The sequence below is a fragment of the Oxyura jamaicensis genome, chromosome 2 (genome assembly GCF_011077185.1).
Source record: "Oxyura jamaicensis isolate SHBP4307 breed ruddy duck chromosome 2, BPBGC_Ojam_1.0, whole genome shotgun sequence".
In the NCBI taxonomy this organism is placed as follows: domain Eukaryota; kingdom Metazoa; phylum Chordata; class Aves; order Anseriformes; family Anatidae; genus Oxyura; species Oxyura jamaicensis.
In genome coordinates this window covers 90,341,048-90,363,691 of record NC_048894.1, presented here as the reverse complement: position 1 = coordinate 90,363,691, position 22,644 = coordinate 90,341,048, and the positions used below count along the sequence as shown (strand labels likewise).

General features: G+C 39.6%; 1 protein-coding gene across 1 annotated transcript in view; it reads left to right on the top strand.

The window, feature by feature from the left end:
* Positions 1-22,644, top strand: part of LOC118162004 (band 4.1-like protein 4B) — a 66,599-nt gene that overhangs the window by 33,056 nt on the left and 10,899 nt on the right. Inside the window, exons 6-8 of the mRNA XM_035317877.1 lie at positions 3,061-3,165; positions 6,706-6,841; positions 7,305-7,382. Coding sequence (XP_035173768.1) covers positions 3,061-3,165; positions 6,706-6,841; positions 7,305-7,382 — 319 coding nt within the window. The remainder of the gene's footprint in view (positions 1-3,060; positions 3,166-6,705; positions 6,842-7,304; positions 7,383-22,644) is intronic.

Here is a 22,644-nt window from a genome sequence, read left to right as displayed (position 1 = left end):
AAGAATTCATCTCTGCAGTCTAACATTTCATCTTGTGCTTATGGTAGACTAGGTTCAGTCAGCCTTTTCGGGTGGAGGCATTGCTACTGCTCCTTTTCATTCGGATGTTGCTTCAGCTGGCACACTAGCTAAACTATAGCTTCTCAAAATGTGCAATTAAATGGAGTTGATGTCTCTCACGGAGGCCTGATAAATATCATCAGTAGTTAGATAGCCACTGCATCCAGCATCTAACAAAAACAATGACAAAATTTTATAATAAAAGGAGAGAGTTTTTTGTTCTTACAATTGTAGTGTTTGTGCAAGATAAATGAGTGGGATACTTCAGTGTCATGGTACATAATACAAATAAAGCTTATCTGAGTAGTTACAATCACTTTCAAAGAAGTAGGTGTGTCCTATGTCTTGGCTTTTTCTATAACTGTTCACTTGAAAATTTGCAGCATTCAAAGGAAGAAATATTTTTCATCTGTTTGTTGGATTAAGGAATAGGTCATCTGCTTCTTGAACACCTTTAATCACAGTTGAGTGAAATTTTTCATGGGATAATTTTTTCAAGGCAAATTCATACTTAAAACTTTAAAACTTTTCATGTGTATAAATCACTTTTGTAAGTGTTGATTTGAGACCATTATAAACTGCTTTAGTTACAAAGTAGCACAATGTATTTAAAAAAAAAAAAAAAAGATTTTGGGGGCTGAAATACCTGCTTCAAAAGTTCCACCCTCTACCCTATTTAAAGATTGTAAACTATGATAATCAAAGGAGATACACAAGCTTTGTAAAATGAAAAATTTTAAAGGAATAGAAATGATCATTTCAAATGTTCATTTCTGTTAAAATATCTGATTTACTTTCACTGCAGATTATAATGCCATCTTCAGAAATTTGAAGTGGCAATGAACTGGAAATAAAGTTGTTACTGGCTTTGCTGTTTCACATTGGGCTGTTTCTGAGCCCATTGGTAATATGAGTGCATTGGTTGTTATATGTTTTGAGCACATATTTTTCAGCTCATGTGTAGTTGATACCACTGTTTTTGTTCCTTCTTAAGATGATGGAAAGGTTTAAAATTTGAAATTATCACCTTGTAAAGGTATTGGAGGATTGTAGGGACTGCTCACTCAGAGCAGGAATTTCAGCTGACGTATTTCTGAGCTGAAAATAATGGAATTACACACATTGACACCCCTTGGAGATTTGACCATCGGATTCAGTCATTAAAAAGGTCTTAACTTATTTATCCTACTTATTTCAGAACTCGAACTGAAAATCACTTTGAGTAAATTGAACTACCATCTTTTTTGGTTGTCAAAAGCTACCTTTGGTTTAGCACAAGCTGTCCAAAAAAAATTAAAATAAATAAATAAAGTAAAAGACTATCTAGAGCAGCTATCCGTTCTGAAGCATGACTTGATGAAGATGACAATGGGGGCTTCCATCATTATGCCGATTCACAGATCTCCAGATCAGATGCACTGACTTCAAGATTAGAAAGATGATGGTTGGGGCTCTTTTCTTCCATTATCCACCCCTTAATTGCCAGCCTAAGAAACTCATCAAGGAGTCTGAAAATCCAGCTGAATTATTCTGCATTAGTCTCATTGCAAATCTGAGATATAAATGGCTGACCCTGAAATTGGATTTTGGGAGGCAATGAGATATGATTCGTGCTGCTGTTGAAATGGCTTTGTGAAATTAATGGGATCAAAAATCAGAAAAACACTTGACAGAAGTTCTTTTTCCTTGGGAAGTGGAACTAATTGAGTCTTGTTTATGATATATATGTTTCCTTCGTACTCTCATGCTTGCTGTTCCTCAATCCTATGCTCTGTGACCTCCCCAACAACCAAGAAATGAATAGGAATACTGAAGAGAGAGTCCAATGGCTATGCCTTCCCAATAAGCTCTGTTGCAGCTGGACAGCAAGTTCAGAAGTTATCAGAGATAGTTAATAATTTTAAAACCCCCAGGGGTGTTAGAAGGAACTGCAGTTGTGAAGATTGTGTACTTATTTTATTATGGCTTTAGAAGAATCATATGAAGCAGCTGGACTTGAAGAATTCAACCCAAGTATATAATTTAAAGACAAGTTTGTCCCGCTTCTGCCAATCGTGGTACATACCTCAGTGCGTGAGCAGTCCCACCAGTAGTAAGTAGGGCTACTTAATTAGCCCTACTAATTGGCAATTGACTTCAGGTTAGATGAGAGAATACAGCTCACACATTACTAATCAATACTTTCAGATTATTCCTTCTATGTTTGACATATTTATTGTGTTTATAGTATTTTTAATACATATACAGTACATTTAATCAGTACATTTGCTTCAAATCGAAGTAGTATTTAAGATAATTCCTGTATATTCCTTCACTTAGGCTCATGATTGAAATGGTTTCCTCCCAAGGTCATGAAGATCTTGTATTCAAGCCTTTGTTAACCCTAATGAAAATGGTTGAAGAGAAGATCCTTTTAGATGGATCTCCTCGTTCCCATTTCTATCCTTTATTATCCTCTTTCCACATTCATGAGCATCTAAAATGTGTCTCAGTTTTGCATTTATTTCTAACAAGCATTTTTTTCTTGGATCAAATCCATTATTCATTAGAAAGACAACGTTTAATTTCAGGTGAAAACTATTTTAAACAGAACAGATTTCAGAATTCATAAAATTAGTTTTTGTTAAAGTTTTTTTTGTTTTTTTTTTTTTTCCTGTTAAAAATATTTCTGACATGGCTGAATAGCTGGGCTGTTATTAAAATGTTGTCCTTCGGAACCAGTGACACTTCCACATGGGCTCTTACATAGGCTCTGTATTTTTAATCAGTTACTGCTTTTATAAAAGCATGCCATGCACAAGAGAGTGAATTCACACGTCCTTTTCTGTTCATACACACTGGCCACTGGACTATAAATGGATGGATAACAAAAGGATGAACTTCAATGAGTACTTGCCAATTTGCAAGATAAACATGTGTTGATGAGTTAGAACTTTGTTGATATGCCTGAAGTAGTTTAAATAAAGACTGTGTCACATGTATTTTTGTTGTTATTTTTAGAAGTCCAGCTCCAGTGCGACCTGAAACTACGCCATCAACTGGCCCTACAGAAAAGCAGGAAATTAAAGTTTCTCGTGTGAGGAAGTTAACAAGACAGTATAGCTTGTGAGTAACATATAACACTATCTTTGTGGTTCTGCCTGCTCCAGATGAAAATGAAGGGGGATGCTAATTATTGCTCTAGCTGCTCTTTCTGAAAGGCATGAATGCAATTACATGATAATGATCTTATACTGATACCGTTCCTTCCATCTCTGAGAATCTCTAAGCTTTTAAAACTTGTGAATTTGCCATCCCTATGCAGTTATAAACCTCAGAATTGCAGACCCTCTTTTTCTGAGATTACAGGTTAGAAATTAAAAACCCCTTTTCCACATGAAATGTCAAAGACCTAGTGTGTGTTGGAGCAAGCTGCTCTCTCTGCTTCATTATAAGCCCATTTGCAAAATGAGGGAAACAGTCCTTAGCTTTTAGGTGGTCAAGCTGTGCTGTCAGCTGTTCCCTCCTAGAAAGGGAGCACTCTCTCTTTCTCTCTGATTTTGTCACTGGCAGAAATTGCTGAGCACACTACAGCTATGGCAGCAAAGTTAGGTATCTTACTCTTGGCAAGACTGATCTATGCCCATAGAGCTTTGGCATGCCATTTACACCTAGTTCCTCTAATTTTAGAGTCTAGAGATGCAAGATACTGAATAAATTTGGAAATCAGTTTGTTGATTTGTCCTTCATATGAACGGACAGATAAGGCCACCAGAAACTAGGGCATTAAGCTGACTAGAAAAGGAAAAAAAAAAAAAAGAGAGAATGTCCATTACACCAACTTTGTAACAAAGAAATAACTATACGCTTTCTATGTGGAATGTCAACCGTTAGTACCTCTAGCAATTTAACTTTCTAGTGTCACTAAATATATAGCAAAATTAGTGAAAGTTTTCTTTCCATCCAAAAACATTTTAATAAATGTCAATATGCAATTATTTTGTCTCACTGTCAAGAAAAGTGAAAAAAAAATGAAAGAAAAAAAAAAAGATTAAATATTTAAGAGAAGAAACAGAAGAATGAACTGAAATGAAGCTAGGAGGAAAAGGAGCATTTAGCCAAAAGGAGATTTGTCCAAGAGACCAAAGCTAACATATGGGAACACACAGCCACAGCTTGGTCAGCAGACCATGACATGACTCTTTTACCATGATAGATCAGCCAGCATGGTTTAAAAATGAGACAGGAGATGGGAATTGACAACTCAAACTGGGAAGAGAACCCAGGTTCTCTTACTGCCTGTTAATCCTGAAGGTAACCTGACAGGTAACTTGGCAGCATTTGGTAGGAGCAGGTTCTCAAGACCTGAAAGGCTGTTTACTCCCTGTGCCCGGCAGAGCTCAAAAAGCAGAATGCTTTTCTTGGGTGAGATGCCACTTATGCTTACTCTTTTTCTACAAGATGGGAGAAGGAAGTCCCCCACGTATTTCAAGATGTATCTGATACTTCAGATTTTTATATAAAGCATGGACTTGTAGATAGCATCGAGCAAAGGAAAAAGCTGTGGCACGTAGAAGACCTCATGTTATGTTATGCATGCAGCAGATAGTGAATAGAACATGATGGCTGATCCTATTCTTTGAGCATACTGATGTGTAAGGATAGGCAAGAAATCCATGTCCTATTGTAGGCATAGTCACATGTTTTGCATGCATACTTTGAAAAGTTTTGTGTTTAAGCTTTAGCATAAGGAGGTTGTTAAAGTTGGCAAACAAAGAGAGAAGGGTTACACTGCATAGACAGTTTTGAGGTAAAGAATATCTCAGTGACGTCATGTATGCAAAAGCAGATTTACATTGAAACCATCCAAGTAAGGTAGTACGATAAGGTAGTGTTGAGAATAGTGAGGTTAGTGAGAAATCAGTTTTTAAGAATCTGAAAAAAATATATATCTGTAAGGTAGGTTAGGTTGAGAGAGTCTGTGTTTACCAGTAAATAGAAGGTGACCACTAAAGGAGGAAAGATGTTGGTAAATGCTCATAGAATAACAAAAATAGATACCTCAAGGTATACAGTGAAGAAGGCAAATGATCAGACTTTTGGCTAGCATGCTGATAGGTTGATGACTGATAAGACTGGACCCTGACATTTTGTTTCCCAGACATGAAGAAGCCTTTCTTAACTGGCAGGTTCGCGACAATTTTCTACTTCCTTCTCTGCAACAGAACAGCTTTACCCAGCAAGGATGGGGAGGGTGCCAACGTGCTCCTGCTGAGAGAGGGGAGCAAGAGCTGAGAAAAAATGTCAGCAATGTGTTTTTGAAAGAGAGATTAACTAGGTCAACAACCAAAATCTGGCCTGTTGGATTAATAAAACATCCACTTAGTAGGTCTGAAAGATTTTGCATTTTCTTTCCATCATAAAAACAGTGTATTCCCCATGCTCTGGTGATTAATTCTATCCTTACCCAGATGAAATAAAATATGAAGCATGGAAAAAGATATCGTTAATGTCCATACCTTTATGCCCCCAAAAAACACACAAAACAAAATAAAACAAAACAAAACAAAAAAAAACCCCTACAACACATCCAAACAATCCAGAGTAAGGCTGTGTACCCGCTGTGTAACGTAGGTTTGAAGTATTGTGTTGCACAGGCATGCTGTACAGGTACCAAGCACAGTTGTGTTCTGGAAATGTCTGTCAAACTGGCATGGCAGGGCTCTGTGCACTGTGACTGCCTAATTGGTAGTTAAAATTTTCTGAGCAGAAAAAAAATCATTTTTCCCCATGCTTTAAACTGTCAAATTATAGTCTTTCCTTTCTACACATCATTCCCAGTAATAAAGGTTGTGTATGCCAAATTGTAACTCTGTTTACCTCCATGCAATTTCAATTATTGATCGGAAAAAGTCTGACCAAGGGCTGAATGATCCCAATAATTTGTAGTCAATTTGGGTCTACAAAAGTAAATGAAGGTACAATATTCTCTACTGGCTTTAATTTAGTGGTGATGGTAGGTGAGATGGAAAGAGCTCAGCTGGATGTCCTAGAGCCCAAGGGAAGTGTGCAAACTGGTTTTAAATTGAATGTTTTCTCTGTAAACTGAATAAATGGAACAGGAAGAACATACCCTCACAAGAATGTTTCTATAGAGCTCCTCCTGGAGTTGATCAAAGTCCTTTAAGGCCAGTTTGGAAATAATATCATGGAGTAACTGTGTGCCAAATCCCCATAAGACTAAGGGGTAGTCTTAAGCCAGTGAAGCAGTTGGTCCCGTAGATGGATCTAACCAAGTCTGTTCTTATCAATATAGCCAATCTCAGTAGAAGAAATCATGAACATTAAAGTAGAGTAATATCAAATAAATTCATGTATTCACATATACATGCTCCATAGAAACACTACTTGAATATCATACCCTTAAGATTTCCATTTGCAGATGGGGGTTAACTAGCCAACTGATTTTTGAGGAATCTTTAAAGCTTAAAAAATCAAACTTACTTGCCAAGTTAGCTGTAAACACTGCATTAGAGATGGAACAGAATTTCATTCCAGAGCACTAGAGCTGACATACAGGTGTCCAGTGCCTCCTCCAGAACAGGTATAGTTAAAGTCGTGTGATACTTTCTAATGAGAAGATCTGCCTGCTTTTATCAACTGCAGTGATGAAGATGACCTTCCACCAGCACTGGCGGCAGCAGCAGCATCAACCTCTGTGTCTTCAGCATCTCCCGGGTCACAGAAAACTTGTACACCACAGACGTCAGAAGGACAAACGCAGGTTTCACCTGGTGGCAAGGTAATATGCAAAGAGGTGATCTTATGACAGCTGGGAGAGTATTCGGGAAGAGTGAGAGGGAGTAGCAAGTAATGTTTTCCTTAGATGAAATAATTCCATATTTCAGAGTAGGTTTTAATCCGGAGTTGTCACAATATGTTTAACCTTTTTTGTAAGTGCAGCAGCCAGGAAATATTCAGAGCCCACTCCAAAACCCAACAAAAATCAATAATAGATTTTCATCAACCTTGGAGGGCAATAGACCAGCATTAAATTAATTTTTACCTTGCTTTCAAAGGTGTGTGGCTTTGTTGTCCATCTCTCCTGAGTAGCCATATTTAACATTGCATGAAATTTGAAATCTATTCAACAATCTATGCTTTAAGGAATAAAACCAAAAACCACAACAAAGAAAAAAAATACCAACTAGAATTAAGGAAACTAAATGTTTTCTTCAAAATTGTGTTTCTCCTTTGCTTTTTAGAGTTCCACAGATGCTGGGAGTACTTTTGCTTTGGAGCCAGGTGACCTTCTGATGGATTTCACAGAGGCCACACCTATGGTAAATAATTTCAGTTTGCAACCAGAAAAGTGTAAAAGTTTTCAATAATTTCCCTGCAGCTGAAATGAATGGGTTACTATGCAGTGGGTTGGATGGTGCACAGGAATAAAATAAATTTCTTTGATATGCAATGATCCTGAGCACCTGTCAAACTCTGCATCGTAGAAAATCTATTCACATCAACAATTATGGCTGAGCTTTTGAATGTGATTTTTTATTGTTGGATGACTTTTCATTTCTCTTCTACCTGGATAATCTTACACTTTGCTCCACTGCTTTCACCAGCCTCTTTTGTCCCCTTACCGTAGATTCATGATGTGATCATAAATTTGTTTTTGTGAGTTGTCTGTAAAGTCCCTTCTCAACACAGGTTTCGTTCAGACCTTATCCAACAGCCAACCCAAAGACATGTACTTGCACTTTCATGTTTCATTAGCACAGTGTTTTGCTTCAGATTAAAGCAAAATAGTCTGTAATGTTGATGATGAACTTTTTTAAAGGAATGTGATTTGTGTTTTTTGCTTAAAAGCAGAAGAGAGATGCTGTCCCACTGAAATCAAAATGCCACTTGATTTCAGTGATCTCAGGCTTTCACCTCAGATTTCCAGCAGATTACTTGAAGGATCACAATGTGATCCTTAACTTTCTCCAAGTCATCCTGTGTTGCAAATAGCTCTAATGCCAGATCGCTCTGCTGTCATAAGCCATTTTTGCTGTCTTCTAGAAGCTGTGTTTAAAGCCCAACAGAGACATCACGGCATTCTTGGCATAAATGCTTCTGTATTAAAGCACCTGTTCTGCACATTGCTTTCAATGCATGGTTATGTCCTAGTTTACAGTATCAGGAAGGTGTTGTGGGTATGTGCCTTTTACTTTATAGAAATTATGGTACAAGTTTGTAGGTAACAGTTTGTGTCTTCTTACTGCTGGATGAGCAACGTGGCTTCCTCTGCAAGTCTGGCAAAATGAAGAAGTATACCTCCTAGGTTCCTCCCTGCTTGCAGAACAGGTGGGGGCATTCAGTTGTGGCTTTGGGGCTTTGGAGGCATGTGGCCATCTCTGCAGAGCCCAGGAGCCTCATCTTTCCTGTGAGCTTCATTTCTGTGGATGCCTAGTCTTTAGATCTCTGAGTTAATTGCAGTGCTAGACTGTGCTTATTGGCAATTCTCCTGGTATTCTTGGCATGGTCCCAGTGAGTCCTGCGTAAGCAGTGGGTTATGGTAGGGGCACCGGGTGTACTATGCCTAGAGACCTGCTGCTGTGGGTGGAAAGGCAAGTTTGGTGCGGGGGACTGGGCAGAAGCTAGGAAGCTTCTGAGTTTGCCACTGGCATGCTGCAGTTTGGGAAAACAGTGTCCCTAGAGGGATGGAGAGATCTGCAAGGCTCTTCTCTCTTATGCAGTTTTGAGCCTGTGGGGATGTCTCTTCACAAAGTCCTTAAGGGCGCTTAATGTGTACTTCAGGGGTTCATTAAACAAGTTTGGGGTTCTTCACTTGCCATCAAAGTCCTGTCACCACCCACCCTGTTCCTGCTGACCCATGTGTTATCTCTGCCCTTCAGCCTGGCACAGCTGAACAGTCCTTGCACCCTAAGACTTCTATAATGCAGATCTGGGATCTCTTAACTGCAGCAATTGAAATCGAAGGGGCCTTCTATCCACCTTGTCCCCTGGGGCTCCTTGGTGAGAGAGCCGTTCCAGCACTAGCAATTGCAATGAGACTCCTGTGCCTACCGCTCCTACATCTACCATATAGGAGGGCCACGTCTGCTTTTGTACCTGAACATACCACTGCAAAACGAGGAGTGTCTACTGAAAAGGGAAGGTTTACCTGGGACCTTCTTTATGTGATGGATCATGAAACCATCGCGTTCCAGAAAGTAGTAGATGGAGAGGTATTCAAGTTGAACCACCTTCCCTGTATGTTTCTAGGGGAAGAGAAAATTAAAAAGGAACAAAGAAAAGAGAGAAAGAGATGCAGGGTTCAATGTTCTGCAGTCTTTGCCTGTAGTTTAGGTTGATAAGACACAGGCAGATTGAAATAGGTTACATTGTTCTTCTCAGTATTAATAACATGTTTGTGACTAAACTGTAAGCAATTATCCTTTGGAGTTTATGAACATATTTCTTGTTATAAAAAACAAACTTAACTTTAATAACCCAAATATTTGAAAATGAGGCATGGAGACATTAGCAACTGACCTTCCCTAGACAACACAGGTTTGCATTTTGTTTCCATTTAATAGAAGACAACATTGCATGATTTTCCTTTTCCAGACAAGGAAATAGGATTTTTTTTCTTTTATTTTTCCTAAAAACTTCACCTAGTCGTCATTTCCCCTTCCTAACCCACCATCCACTGACATAATATATCATACCGTATGTTCATAAACTAACCTTCCATGACTTCCTTGGTTTTAATATTTCGGAGAGCATGTACTGCACAGCATCAATCAGCCCTTTTTGTTTTGTTTAATGTCTATAAAGGTCAGTTTGTTCTCTAAAGAGTAGTTATTGCTTACAGACCTTTCCCTGCAGTTTCACTGGCTACAGGTTGCTGTCAACTGAGGTTTGAATGAAAAGTTTACTCATAAGGGAGTGAGGCACCAAAACAAAAGTAAGCTAAATACATAAATACATAGCTTTGAGCCACTTTGAATATTTATTAATTCTGTTGTGGCAACGTGTGCTGTCATTTGAGGGTCAAGATCACATACTGCTTAGCTTCATGTTAACTGGCAATTCAGTGGTAGTGTGCTGGGTTTGCACGCCATGGTCTGGCAGTTGGTATGTTGCTTGTTAATTATACCCTTATTTGTTTCCTTTCCAGTGACATGCACGTTATCTGAAGGGGTCATTCAGGCTGCCTCATTTGCCTGAGATGAGAGAGTTGGAAGTGCAGGTTCCTACATAGGCAGTGTTTTCTGCTGAGGGGCATTCAGGCAGCTGACTTTTCTTTGTTGCCTGGAATAAGGCACCTAAATTGCACACCTAAAATCAACTTTAATTTGGTCCTGATATGTGCTGCCAAACTTCCCACGTTCACTGCAGAGCTGTTAATTTGAAGCAGTTTCAGACATCCTCCCTTCTCTTCTGTAACCTCACTGGCAGAGAGTGATTAATAGTCACTGACTCAGCTGCATGATCTTTGTTGTTCAGTGTTTGATCATTGATGCTTCTTGATGGCCTTGGGTTTTATCCGTGTTTTGCTGCTGTTGCCCATACAGTGGAAGCTTTAAAACACACTAAGGGTTAGAGTTAGAAGTGGAGCTCACAAAATCAAATTAACTTATAAAAATGGAAGGATTAGTGAATAGATTGGATTAATAGCATTCATCCAGGCTACCATGCAGGGATCAGAGCAGGCAAATTTGTCTATTCTATCAGCCTGGAGGAATTACTGTGATGTATACGAGAACCAGCTGAGCACTAATGGTCACTTAGTCATCAATACTTAGACTGCCAATAACAACAGGGCAATGGCGAGGCAGAAAATCATTTTGTAGGAGAACTAATGCATATTTAGTAATGCAGATTGCCTAGAAGTGAAAGGTATCTTTCTGTGCTTTGCACTCTTCAAACCATGTGGTTTATGCATGCTTCTACTCAATTTTCAAGTAAATCCTATAGTTAATTAATTACAACGCATTACATGCTGACCTTAAAATCTTTATAGCACATGCAGAAGAAAATCCCTGTCTTTCTGTACCACTTCATTGTGACTTTTAACACCGTGCCTGGCATGTATGATATCAAGGTTTACTGCCTGCTGCATTCTGTGTTTCAGAAAGGTACTTTTTTTTTTTTTTTTTAATATGTTATACATGAAAAATTACAGTATCATGTTAGAAGCATCCTTACTCTGTTTTTTAAAAACTAGTCTTAGCATTGTGGTAGTCTCTGCCTACTTAGCATTGTAGTAGGCTCTGCCATCAGACTGCGTCTCTCTCATCTTTCTAGCTTTTACGGAACTGGAAATCAAAGCTTAAGCTTGCAGTTATTCTGTTCCAGCTTTCAGCCAGCATGGTCTGTGACATGGGTATGAATGCAGAGCTTTCTTGTTTGATTACATAAAGCTCAGTCCCAAGACCCTAAATGAATGTAGCAGCAGCTACACGGTGCTGACAAGTACCTTCCCAATCGAGACAGAAAGGCAATGTGTGAAAACTTCTGTGTGACCTAACGGAATAGGACAAAATAAATAGGAATGAGCAGTCATATATAAAATGTACTTATTTCTATACTTTGACTATGGTTTATAATACAAGGTGGATGGGCTAGGACTTAAACATGATCACATCTCAGAAGGTATCAGAGACCACTGATTTACAAGTAGCTGTATACTTGCAGACTCTACGTGTTCTTATTTCATGCTGTATCCATTGGAGAAATTTCTAGAGCATCACCTGCCATCTATTGGTGGAGAAGAGTAAGCCGACAATTACTGCTTTTTCAAAACTTGATATACAACATTTAAGAGGTACAAATTATTGGCATGATATTTTAAAAACGAAAAACACATGGCCATCAGTGTAAACCTAGATATTTTTACTTAAGGTGAATTGAAAACAAATAGTTTATTTCAGTTGTGGCATCAGTAGCATAAGCACTCCAGTTCATTGGAAATAATAAAACTAAGTTTGAAATAATACAGAATTTGAAGCATTTGCACCTACATTTTTTGGAAATAAAATAAAGGCAACCAGGTCAAAAGGCAGTCATCTCTAGGTAAGATTATGAGAAGTATTAGTAACTTGATGGGAGCAGTATAACATGCTTACAAATTCTCAGCGGATAGTTATAGTGAGTAAATGGCAGCAAGTAGAGGAGGATAAGTAAATAATATCATTTCACTCCTCGTTAACATTTATTATATTGATAAAGAAGAGTTGACTGCATTTTTAGTTGCTACGTTTTTATGACAATTTTTGACAGAACAATGGAGTGTGAAATTAGTTCAGTATTTCTTGCCTTCATTTTAAATAACTTTTCACCTCATATGCAAAGCCATGTTTCAATAGAAGGCAGGTAAATACATCAAGCTTTTAAATAGCTCCACAGTCAGTCTTTTTGGCATTGATTTCTAAACAAAAGTGTCTATAATGCAATATTTTATAAGAGCATTAGCTAGCATGTAACTACTTCAAGTGGCTGAAAATATAGATCAAGTATCTCTCCATCCCCAGGGGTCTGTAAAACATGTTAGTCAGAGACAAATTTATAAATGCTTTACTTACTGTGAACTACGTACTGAAGATAAAATAGGTCTTCTCAAAACTTAGGTAGGCTGTGTGATATATTTCAAAATTAGAAGCTTTCTACTTTTATATCTTCATGTTAAAAAAAAAATAAAATCGTTACAAGATTAATTGGAAGCAATAAATATGACTGGAGTCAAAGGAGTGAGTTCAAAAACGCTATTTTCTGAGCCAGACTCTTCAATTACAATATTTGCACATTCAGATAGGGTAGCTTACATGCAATAGCCAATTATTAGCAAAACAATGTGCACAAAGGAGTGGTTTGTCTGTTATACATACAGCTACATGTACACATAAGAACCCAAATCAGTAAGCTACATGTTAAATGTACATTTATTCCCAGTTTCAAATTTTTGCATTTTAACTGCATATTAAATGAAGAAATAGTGAAGAGCAGCAAGTGCTAAAGCAAACAACTTTTATACAAAAAGCTTGTAGCAACAGGCAATAAATCTAGTTCCATAGGAACCCGAGGAATACTTAAAACTGAAATATTGATATTGCAAAGAGCCTTTTTTTTCTGCTAAAGAAAAGGGCAGTGCATGTTCAGCCAGATAAGAACAAAATTCAAAGGGGTGCACTTTGAATTGAGTCAGTCAAATTGAGTAAGAGATGTTTGACGGGGGATTGCAGAGGGGAAGTATTCAGTGCTGCATGCAGTGCCAGGCTCCTGGGAGCACAGTGTCTGATTCAAGCAAATGCAAATTACGTGAGCATCATTTAGGTTATATAAAGCATGCTAATAACTAGAGAGGGGACTTAGCACATTTAAAAGCAATCACGGCACGTAAGCAGCCAAAATAATGGCTGAATGCATTTTGGACTGGATGTTTCTCTGATATCTGCTTCTGATAGTCTGCATGGATAAAGCACTATAAATAGGATTTGCAACTAATATGTAGCTCTGCACGTAGCTTGAGCATGGAGCTTTACTGGTGGATGCCGGTCTCATAAGCAGTCTATTGAATTACTAGCATGCAAGATAACCGAGTGTCTGGGAATGCAGTCAGACTCAGAGACTGCCTGCTGGATCTTAGTTTAACATTCTCTAAAAGATACAAAATGCTTTGACTGCTTCCCAACTGTTGGGGAATTTGTTCCCATTTGCCCATTACAGAAGGGCACATTGACTTAGTTGAGAAGCAGAACACAAGATTGCTAAGAGATGCACTGTGAACATTTAGAGTTACGTTTATTTTGCCCTTAGTTTAAGGAATTTAAATTCATTGGCTCGATGAATGTTTATTTTCCCTTTAGCCCCCTATGCTCAACGGAACAACTCGGTGCTCTCTGTAAACGTATGACAGATGATTCAACACTTCCCTATTCCTTTAACTAATTGGAAGTGAATTCTGCATAAAAATAAAATATCCAGAAGGTGAAATCCACTGCTGACTATGCACCAGTGGACACTGTGATAAATTGGATAGGATGTGTACAAGAAAAGGTACCAAAAAGAGGGGAAGGTGTTAAGTGGAAAAAAGTGCAGGCATGTGATGCTGTGCTGTGCCTACTCTGTAATTCACTGCTTTTAAATACTGAATGACCCACTGGCTAACTTCTAATAAAACTTGAGATGAAGACAGATAAAGATGTGTTGTCAGAAGATAGTTTGGATCAAGATGGCAGGAGTTTTTTCCTGGAGAGGTGATAAAATCTGCCACATACAGTTATTTTTAGTAATTTCTGTACATTTTAAGATGCTGTTATAACTATCCCCTAGCATTCCATGTGCCTGCCCCATGCCTGTAGAAATCATAAAATGAACGAAGGCAGGTGACCTCCAGAGTTCTCTTCCAACCTCAAACATTCTGTGATTCTGTGAAAACTTGAGAATCATAAAGGTCATTGTAGCTTAACAAAAAAAAAAAAAAAAAAAAGAGAGAGAGAGAGAAAAAGAGAAAAGAAAATGCTACCTGCAATCTCTTTCTCCTGCCTCCCCATGAAAAACGTGATCATTCCACCACAGTAACAGCTTTCTTTAGTGCTTGAAAGGAACATCAGAATAAGTAGAGGGGATCAGGTAAATGCAAGCAATCAGATTTTAAATTGGCTGACATCCACCTCTGGCTGCAAGCAGAGAAGGTACATCTTCAGCAAATCTTTTAGAGTCTGCATAACTTTTTAAATTGTGTTTGATATGTTCAGTCATACTTTTGGTCATTTTTTTTTTTTATTTCAGCATTTTGCTTTATTTTTCAAGAGAAAGTACTTCATATCCTTAGCAGCAGTTAGCAGGTGTAACATCTGCCTAAGAAGAGTAAAAGTGAACAATTGACATTGCAGGGCTTTTCAGACATAGAGCATCAACTTTTAGATGTACTGCCCAAGTCCACTTTTCCACCCTACAGTAATACATGTAATAGAAAAATGTTCAGCCTCCATGCAAAAGCCTGCTTGAAACTAAGTATATCTCTTTATGCTTGCTCTCAATGAGACAAATATAGTGATGCAGCTATTATGTCTCAAAGTCTTTTGATAAAGACGTATCATCACCTTTCCTTTGGCCTGAGAAGTACATCATTCCTTTTGTCTCTGCAACTGTGAAGTTGTAATCTCTCTTCTTCACTGTGATTAGTGACAATTGCATTTAGACTCCAGTGAGTAACTATTGTGTATTTGTTTTCTTTCGAACACACTAATGAATTGATATATGTGTAATTCTAATTCACATTTTTCCAGTGTGATAGCAAGTGTGATGCTAACTGCTTGGCTGTTCTGTGGAATTTCAATTGAATGCCTCCAAGCTCCAACTGAAAATGAAAACATCTGCTTTCTGAGCTGTTTTTTTGACTGTCTGGTGGGTGACTCAACTTGTAAAAACGGCAAAAAGAGCAAGTAAACTTTTTTTCATTTATCACTCAATTGAATAATCAGAACTGATAGGACTTTTTCTTCTTTTGCTGTGGATAAAGTAAAATCTAGTTGTCTACATTTTCCTTCCAAAGTCTGTATTTTGGAAAACATCCTCAATCAATTATCAGAAAGTGGTTGGAAGGGTAGAGTGAAATATCAGGCCACCTAGAAATGCTTTCATTTTAGTAGTTTTGAACTGTTTCAGTTTCAAGTAAGGTTCCTTAATTAATTTCAATGAAATCATGTTTCCAAACAAAACATCCTTTCTAAATTAGGCACTAATACCTACTCTACCTACTGAGATAATGCCTACTGAGATAGTGCCTAAATTAGGCACTAATACCTACTCTACCATAATACTGAGATAAAATCTTTTTTAATTATTATTTTATAAGTATAGGAAAAAAATGAATCAGCACTGATTCTTTTGTAACAAATTCAGTGTGAATGAATGGTCATTTTCTGACTTTGAGAATTCCTAAGTAGCTTCAATAGCAGCTTCTTCTGAGGAGCCATCAGCAGGACCTAAGTGATCAATGACTTTCTCATCTATTGATCTCTCCTCTGCTTTTTGCTGTTATTTACCACAGTGGAAAGTCTCCCACAGAGGCATATTGTCTATTTAATTTGTTGTAATCTATCTACCAGTAAACAACTATGAAACCGAGACCCAATCATTGACTTGTGAAATTTTCATCGGGGCAGATCTTTTGCTATGCCTTTGTACTGAGCCTAGTACTACAGTCTCATGACTCAGAGGAGCGGCAATAACAGAAATAAATGGGAAGTGGAACTGATAAATGTCAGTTTGCCTAAATCTCAGAATGTTTCCAGTAATTGCACGGTTTCTGTGCCTCATCCCAAATATTGTGGATCATAGCAGAAAATTGTCATTTAATTGTGTAAGAAAGAAAACAAGAGTTGCTTAAATCCAGATAATCAACTATCATGGTAACTGGATTGAAATCCACTGAACCGAAGGGTCCTCTTCTGTTCATTATCACTTGTATCACACTGAAAAAACAAAATGCTAGGCTGTTTTGGACTGAGGAAGAAAATTTCTACACGGGTAGATGTCCTCTACATCATAGCAGTTTAAGCCTGCTGACTAGAAAGCAGTTCTAGCACACTCTTTAGAGTTATTCCCTGGAACTTGGCCACAGAACCATCACAGTGGAAGAACTGTGTATTTATGGCTTGTTTTATGGCAGGACATTCATCTCATATGCAGCAACCCAAGACCAACCTCCCACCCCTCTTGGAGGAGCAGCCAGTGAGGTCAGGAAAGTGAATCTCTACGAAACATGTTTAACAAGTTCATGTCATTTGTTGTTCCACTGCCAAATAATTGGCTAGAGTCTTGAAGTACTCTGATGCACTGGAACATCACCTGGCCACTTTTGGCAAGGTGCTGGGTATTGTCAAGATGGCATAAAATGGAGGAGGTGCCTGTATTATCTGGCACTGACACCAAGGCATGTGCACGTGCTCTGCTGGGAACCCTGTTGGCAATGCTGGATTTGGGAATTCATGTGCTGAGTACATTGGGCTTCTGACCAATGAATTTGTGTACGATATGGCACTCATCTTGTGCTGCATCCGAATCAAGCAAACTGTCAAGACCAATAACCATGAAGCTCAGGAGCTCATATCCAGATAGAGCCCATGTGTTTGCATCAGTGGCTGAGCTGCCCAGACTTCAAAGCTCGGTCTCTTCAAAGTGTCTGTGATCAGCAGAGCCACAGGTCTGTGTGTGCCTCTAAAACAGTTTTGCCCTTCAGATCCCTCCTGTCTTGTTGCTGTGATTTGGGGAAAAAAAAGGATTGGAGAAACTGTGTTTTCTCCCCCACCAAAAACATGGGCACTTAGGCAGTGTGGGTTAAGGTTTTCCTTCCCATCTACAGTATGGCTGAAGTATTCTCCCAGGGACCATAACATCAGCAGAGGTTGCCAGACTTCTGTGTGCTTTGGCCCCCATCACAATGTGGTGCTGGGAAAGGCCCTTGGAGGCAGCAGTGCCGGAAACATGCCTCTCAGGAAACCCCCAGCTCCCCGTTTGGCTCACCTGCAAGCTCCTGCTGGGATAGGATCTGCTTGTGACACTTATTCACAGTGTGCTTCTTCCCCTGAGTCAGTGCCACAAACAGACCTCCAGGGACAGGACTGTCATTATTTGGCCTCTCTCCTATTTCCTTCTTCCTTTCCTGTCCGCTGCAGCATTATAATCTTCATCAGTCGCTTTCAAAGAGATGTCTTTAATAATGGCTCCCCTGCATCCTCAGCCCAATAAACAACTTGTGGGGAAGCAGAGCTCTGCTCAGATGGTGAAGCAGCCTTCTGGCGTTCAAACTGCCATCATTCCTGGCCCAAACAGAAGAGCTCTGTGCTTTTCCACTCAGTCCAAAGGAGAAATTTCAGCTGTAATTAAGGATGGGTGAGAGTGTGCTCTGTGCTAATAGCCCTAATCGATTGGGATTATCCCTTGGCTGGGACTAATCTCTTTAGCTATGGAAGAAGCCTGAGCACTGTGTCTGGGAGTGGAAGACTGGCTTTTAAGGCAGCATCCCAATCTGCTCTTGAAAAAATAGAAATAAACTGAGAAAAGGAACAACACATTCAATTCGATGCTGGATTGGTTTAATAAAGGACTCGACAGGCATAGAGGCATCTGATGTGTTTTGTGGCACTGAATTCACAAAGTATAACAATGTTTGAATTCGTGAGTGTATGTGCTTAATGAGCTGTTGTGTTTGAATGCTTGCCCCAAGATTTTACTTGCAGACGAGGCAGGACCTGTTCTTTATTCCAGTGCTCAGTGGTTGTCAATATGAATGATTCAGTAGCCAAGGGCATGAAGTTACAAATAAATAGGTATTTATATGTAACATATATCACAAAAGATTTACTAGATATGGGATTGGATTTGTTCATGCACTGATCTTAAACCATGCCATTGTTCTTAAGAGACTTTTAGCTTCTGATCAAATTGAGCTCAACGTTAGGACCAAATAGTTTTGTATCCATGACATTTAAAGAAGCAGTGCTCATGCGGAAAGGGCGACATACTGTGATGGTAATGGCTTTTTGCCATACAGAGACACAATTTAGAGCAGACTTTTAGAGCAGTGGGACTGGTAAACAGCAGCACAGTGCAGGAGTCATCACCTCTGTGTATCTGAGTAGATCCTAATCCACAAGGGGGGTCACCAAAATTTCTAGGCACGTGCACAGATTAATACTGCAGTAGTCACTGGGACAGATCACATGCTGAGGCTGAAAATAAGCACAATTGTCCTCCTGGATGGATATCTTAAAAAGTAGTCCAGCTTGTCATTCTAACACTTGTTCTGTAGCTCCACTGACTTTAATCTACCTATGCTATTCTTTTCCTGTAGAATAATGAATTGTATAAACTCTTGGGGATGTTGGCAGAGCTCAGTAGCCCACAAAACTAGGACAGAAAATTAATACAAAATACTCCTTACTATCCTGACATTCAAGGAGACCATGATTGGTTGAGTTTCTGGACACTTTAGGACTTTCAGCCAACTTCGCTCTTATACCAGTAGAGATTGTTCCCAGTAGAAAGACAAACTATTTGTTTGTGTTGGACAGAAGTCGGGCAGTGCTCTGTTTGCGTCAATCTGTCATAACTTTTCAACAGAGGAATGTGATCCTGAAGCTTTTGAAAATGTGAATGTATGTTACGTGGTTATTAGTCAGCCTGTGTCAAAATGTACCTGGGTCTGAAGTCTCTGTGTTAATAAGGCATGGTGAACCAACAGTTACTGGGTGATGAGCTGTCAGTGTCTGTCCCCAGAAATAATCAGGCGTGGCTAGTGGTGAGTTTCCATCTGGTACAAAATGCATGTATACTCTTCCTGCTGGCAGTCAAATTGGGAGATATTTGGCTTACCTGGGGCACTCTCATCTGGCAGTAATCACAGTACTCATTTCCTCCTCTTCATGTTATCCATCTTCAGTGACTTTCTTCTACGACAAAAGTCTCCATCTGCAGAAGATGCCACTTGATTTTGTTAGCTGTTCACGTGATCTAGGCACCTGGATCATCATTGGTTTCATTGGTAAAGACCAAGGGGCAAAAAATGTAACTGTTAGCTGTCCAAGCAATGCAACTAACTTATTCTGCAGCGATGCTGGAGAAGAAAACCCACCACATCCAGCGAATGTACCTTCTGCTTTTTGTTTGTTTCATTTCTGTGTCTTAAACAAAGACCAAGCAAATGCTGCAGTCTTTAATATGCATTTTAGCCAACACATCAAGACTGTGACATCATTTTGCCTCACCACATTTTCCTCAGGGAATGGTGACTAGGCTGACAGCCCATGCTGAGATTATGTTCTGCTTAAGCTTGTTCACCTTCACAGCAGCAGCAAAGGAGTACTGAAAATCCTGAGGACTGTGACAGCGTGGACACTGTCTTGCTTTCACCACATCTGAATTGTCCTTACTCTGTCTTGTTTTAAAGAATTAAATGTGTTCTCCAAAATAGTCTCAAGGCAAAGCTATGTTGTAAAGCCAACCCAGGACATGCATTCCCTTCTGATGTGCTGTAGAGATGCTGTGCTGACTTAATAACATTGTTTCTGCCTCCCGCTCCACTACTTCTGAAATCATTGTGCTAGCAGCTCAGAATTACAATCCTTAGAGCAAAGACTGGCAGAGTTCTCTGTCTGTCAGGGCAGCATAAGGGGGATGCTAGCACCAACACAATTTGCAGGGCTGTCCTTGCAAATTAGTTCAAAAGTTGGCATGAAGATTCAGGATTTTGTCTTCACTACTGTGTTTTTAGGTAGACCTGCTTGTAAATAACGTATGGCTTATACTGTAGCCACAAATTACTGTATGTTAGGTACCTGTGAAATGCTATAGCTACAGCAAGGCAAGGTTTCAGCAGAGGCTGAGCCATGTACATCTCTCCCATGAAATCCCTTGAGCTTCCATTTGGGAGCCAGAGATCTCTGGAGCACAGCCAAGGAGCCACAGGCACCTCCTGACGACACCTCACTGGTAGGAATGGTTGGGTAAAGTGACTCTAAGAGGAAGGAAAGCGTCTGAGGAAGAGGAAAATATTACCAGTATCGCATGAGGCCCAGTGAGACATCAAGAACGAGGAGTCTGCTGCCAGGCATATTCCAAGACAGGTGGATTCAGCCCCGAGCAAGGCTCAGAGAAGGACTGTTGTACTGCGGCAGGCAGAGGAACAAAACATTCATCATCTGATGGAGACACGAGCAAGCCTGGCTCAGACACCATGGGATAAGTGTGGCTCTCTAGGTGGCACTTTCTCAGTTTACAAAAAGGACTTACATGGTGCCTGTGGGAAGGGGGACTCAATACTGCACCCCTGGTCCTGTGGAAACCCAGGCCAGCCGGTAGGTCAGATGAGTTAAACAGCTGGATTCACTTGGCTTGGTTTTGAGGTGACAGCAAACGTTGTTTGAAGCAGTTCCTTGAACTCCAGCCTCTGCCAGTTACTTGCAAGATGAGCAATGGAGACATAAAGACCAGGGGGAGCTGGGAGGGAGACATCCCAGTGTCATCTCCACGGAGGGAACAACAGCAGCCAGGAAGATTTATGAACACGCAGTGTTTTCCTGGATTGGCAGACCACAGAAACCCATCCTCTTCAGAAACCTCACATTTGGTGCCTTAGGGCGTTTTCAATGACACACCTCTGCAAAACTGCCCCTCTTTAATGTGTGTGATTAAGTCCATCTGCTGACACCTGGATATCACTTCAACAAGCAGAAAGCAGCCTGCGTTCCTTGAGAAGAAGGTGGCCTGGGATGCAGCGCACATGGGATTCACACCAAGTTTGGTTCATCAGGGCATTTAGTTCACACAGCCTTTTCCAAGACTGATTAGCCAATGGTATTGCTGGTTTACACCTCCATCCTGTCACAGGTTTATAGTTCAGGTTGATTTTTGCCTTGTGCACCCAGGCAGCGACTATGCATGCCTACCTGTCATGTCATTTTTGTTGCCATACACAAAGGGAATGAGCTGGGGTCAACATTACATGAGTGGTCATCGGAGCCACAAACTACTTCCACTCAAAATGATTTTGGCCATGAGGGCGTTGCATGGTGAAAAATACCAGAAAATCTTTGTTTTCACATTTTCCACCTCATTATGGAAATAGCCACTGAAATGATATGACAGCAGAAATGGAGCTTTACTGAATAATTGCAGAGTTCAGAATCCTATCACTGCTTTTGGAAAGTGGGTCTAATATATAACTCATGTTTTTTAAGTCATATCACTCGTCAGGACTGGGAAATGCTAATGCAATTTACTCCAGGAGTTTCAGCTGCTGATTTTTTTCTAGTTTGACAAGTCGAAGTGAATCTCATCTCTGTGCTGTATGGCTGTGATGGCATTTAACTTATAGCATGCGTTTTTAAATAAAGCACCACCAAATATTCCTCTGGCTGTATGTGTATACCGAGAGATGTGTTTGTGGCACCATTACAGGTGTTAGCAGCTCTGCTTCTGCTCCAAGGCACAGGAACTTAGTGAAGTGTTTGGCCTAAAGTTTGTCTTGCATAAACCCACTGACAGCACACAGTTTCTCCAGCATATTGTAAGGCCTCCCATCAAGGTGCATGGGATGGGGGTGAAGCCAAGTGAAGTGACAAACAATGCTTGCATGTCAACAGCACAACAGGTTATCAGACCCTTGCAAAAGGAGAAGGTGTTGTGGCAGGGCAGTGGATACACTGGGTACTCTAAATGTAGAAGAACATACCCAAATTAAGCCCACTGTTCCCCAAAGTGTGATTTTTTTTTGTAACAGCAAGGACATTTATAATATTCCCCTCTGATAGAAATACCAGAAATAGCTCATTTTATATCAATTAACACATTCCAACTACTAACTCATTTTCCACAACCCTCCTGCTGTTTTCATTTCAGGTGGGAATACTCTTTCTTTGTCTCTCCCAGTTCAGTTTGCTTTTATAAGAACATTTCATTTTTTTTTCCTTCTAACCCATTTAAAATGTGTACAAGTGTTTGTACTGAGATTTTAAACTCTGCCCAGAAGAAGTTTTTGCACAAATTAAAAGGAGAAAGTTCTTATTATGTTGTCCCTTTTCTTCCTCCACCCTCCTTCATTCTTCC